The sequence below is a fragment of the Pinus tabuliformis genome, chromosome 9 (genome assembly GCF_031772625.1).
Source record: "Pinus tabuliformis cultivar Carrire ecotype Pingquan chromosome 9, CPIR1, whole genome shotgun sequence".
In the NCBI taxonomy this organism is placed as follows: domain Eukaryota; kingdom Viridiplantae; phylum Streptophyta; class Pinopsida; order Pinales; family Pinaceae; genus Pinus; species Pinus tabuliformis.
Window position 1 is genome coordinate 1,652,891,926 of NC_142307.1, and position 2,701 is coordinate 1,652,894,626.

Genomic DNA, 2,701 nt, shown 5'->3' on the forward strand with positions numbered 1-2,701 from the left:
ATACACTAGACGAGTGTCACTCAGTCAAGGTGATCGGAGCCCTTTTGACAGATACCACTCAGCTTGAAAGGTGGTGCAGGGAAATCCATCGTGGTTTTCTGAATTAAATGCCACAAGACTGTTCAGCTGTTACGGCAGTTGAAATTACGATTTCAACAAAATTGCCTTTGTCGTTGAGCCATCTCTCAGGTTTGAATTGGAGGCAGGCGGTGCCCTAGATGGTTCCTATCCGACCCATGCCATAGGGGTGGTAAGTCACCCGAGTGCCTTTTCGCACAAAAGTCCTGTCTGGCAAGACATCGTTTTGCAGAGCGTGCTTGGAGTCGAGGGGCACCGGCGGGTAAAGCCCCATGGATTTGCAGATTGCAGCGTGCAGATACTTCATTCTCTGCAGCTCCTCGTAGGAAACTACAAGGACTACGGATGGTTTAATATTTTCTGCATCTTCTGATGTTCTTATAGTGACGAGAATGGTTATTTCTTTGTATATCTCTTCCTCTACTTGGGGATGACATGACAAGAGCCAGAAAAACCATGTTAACGTTGCGGAGGTGTTGTCTCTGCCCACAAAGATAAAACTTATGATCATGTCTCGGAGAAATTCGTCTGAACAGAAGCCCTCCTAGACGTTGTCCAGATTGTTGGTGTCGGTGAGTGACATGAATCTTGAAAGAAGATCATCCTCGTGCTCATGTTTCTTTGAATGACTCGCTGTGTCACTGTTGCGGCCAATCTCAATTCTCCGACTCCTGATGATGCCCATGGCGAACTCGTGCACAACCCGAATAGCCTCGGAAAGCCGTTTCTCCAATCTGATGTTGAGCATCTTCTTTACCTTCCAGAGAATCTGATTCGGCACAGAGGACCTCTCGGAGCTCAGCTTTGCCGCCGTGTCAAAGGCCCGCGCCAGTTCTGACACCGGAAGCGATGCCTCCAGGCATACATGATTGATCCGAACGCAACTCGGCAAATAGTATTGAATGCAAATCTCTGTAGCATATCCTGCAAATCCAACGTGCTTCCACTATCACTTGCATCGTGTAGAATCGGAAGAAGTCTATCTGTGGCCACTTCCACGACTTTCACAATGAAATTGCGTAGAGACCAGGAATTGAAGTGGTGGCTGGCAGCCTTTCGCTACAGCCGCCATGCATCACTGTCGGCATTGAAGATCCCCTTGCCTAGCAGATCTTGGAGAATGGCAGTGAAAGGCTCGCCCTTGGGATAATTTTCGAACCGTGTCTTGAGAATGTGCTCAACATTTTCAGGATTGGCGGTCACGACCGTCTTAATTCCACCCAGTCGTTCTACTAGAATGGTCTGCATGGGGGAATTGGCCAGCATCTGGGCGTACCATTCTATGTGCCTCTTGCCATTTTTCCAGAAAGAAAATAGCGAACCCACGATCAGACATCGCTGGGGTCCATAAACCTTCATCAGACTCCGGCTCCATAAAAATTTTGTCCTGCATACAGAAAGCCCATAAAGCAACAGCCCCACAGCAACTGCCAGGACTTGGATTTGCACATAGAGTAAAGGGCAAAATTCCTCCATTTCTGCTCTTGGGTTGCAAATACAAAGAGCACATATAAATATACTGGGCTCGTAAACGTGCGAGGCACCTGCACGATGCCAAGAAAGAGTGTTCCCATTATGCATTCCATTAAAGCATGAATTACACGTGCGTTTTGTAGCCAATTGGTGGTACGTTCATATCCAATTCCCTCACCGCCGTCCTTTCCAACATCCTGTGAATGTTAATCGGCACCGTCATTTGCATTCCCACGTCACTGTCATATTCAAGGGTAATGGGTCACCGTCATCAGGGATGGAATTTGACGGGAATTATTCCCGTCATAAGGCTTTTTGAACGTATTTGACGGCTGGAAATTGTCCATGCCCATTTTGAGTGACGTGCCTGGAAGAGTAAAAAATGTATTTTTGACGTTTGGAACTTTTTCCAAAACGTTCTTACACCCAGGGTTGGAATTTTTTGAAAAACACCATTCCCTTATCTCGCGAGTCACAGGGCCCTCACACACACTGTTTCCTTCCTTTTCCTATTCTCACGCTGCTCCTTTTCGCCTGACATCATGCTTTACTCTCAGCTGCAGCGTGAAACTCTTGGCTGCATGAGGCAAGTAGCTCAATGAATTGTGGAAATGTCAAGAGGCTATCAAATTAGCATGTGGGAGGAATCGAAATTAGCATGTGGGAGCAGCCATAACCATTTTTTCTGAAATTTCTTCTCTTAAAAATGAAGTCTCGTCCCCAATAGCAGCGAATTTTTCGCTCCACCAGAGATTTAGTCTTTTGTGGAGAATGGGAAATTCCCACTTGTCCCGCGAGTCGCACCATTCCCTTAGCCGAAGATTTTTTCTCTGGAAAAATTTGGAATCTTTCCCTGGACGATTTCAGGGATCTGTGCATGCCACTGCATGGTCTCCCTGTCCTTCCTCTTTCATCTTCGGATTCCAACAGTAGCGAACCCAACGAATGTGGGCTTGTTTTCTTTGTAAAATCGAGTTCATGATTCACACTCTCTCTCAACGCATTGCCCATTCAAACTTCCGCCCGTCGCCCAGCTCAAGATTGGCTCCAAGGAAACTGGGAGGAAATTACAATTTGGTGCTTTAGGTTAGTGATTGATTTTTTATTCTTCAAACATTGTGGGTCTACCGTCTAATTGTTGCTAGCTTTT

General features: G+C 46.5%; 1 protein-coding gene across 1 annotated transcript; it reads right to left on the bottom strand.

The window, feature by feature from the left end:
- Nucleotides 1-622: 622 nt before the first annotated feature.
- On the bottom strand, nt 623-1,904 carry LOC149155190 (cytochrome P450 94B3-like). The gene is made up of 4 exons (XM_089444348.1): nt 1,818-1,904; nt 1,612-1,748; nt 1,158-1,465; nt 623-1,002 (listed from the first exon to the last, which is right to left on the bottom strand). The coding sequence occupies exons 1-4, from the start codon at nt 1,902-1,904 to the stop codon at nt 623-625; spliced, it is 912 nt and encodes a 303-aa protein (XP_089300474.1).
- Nucleotides 1,905-2,701: the final 797 nt, after the last annotated feature.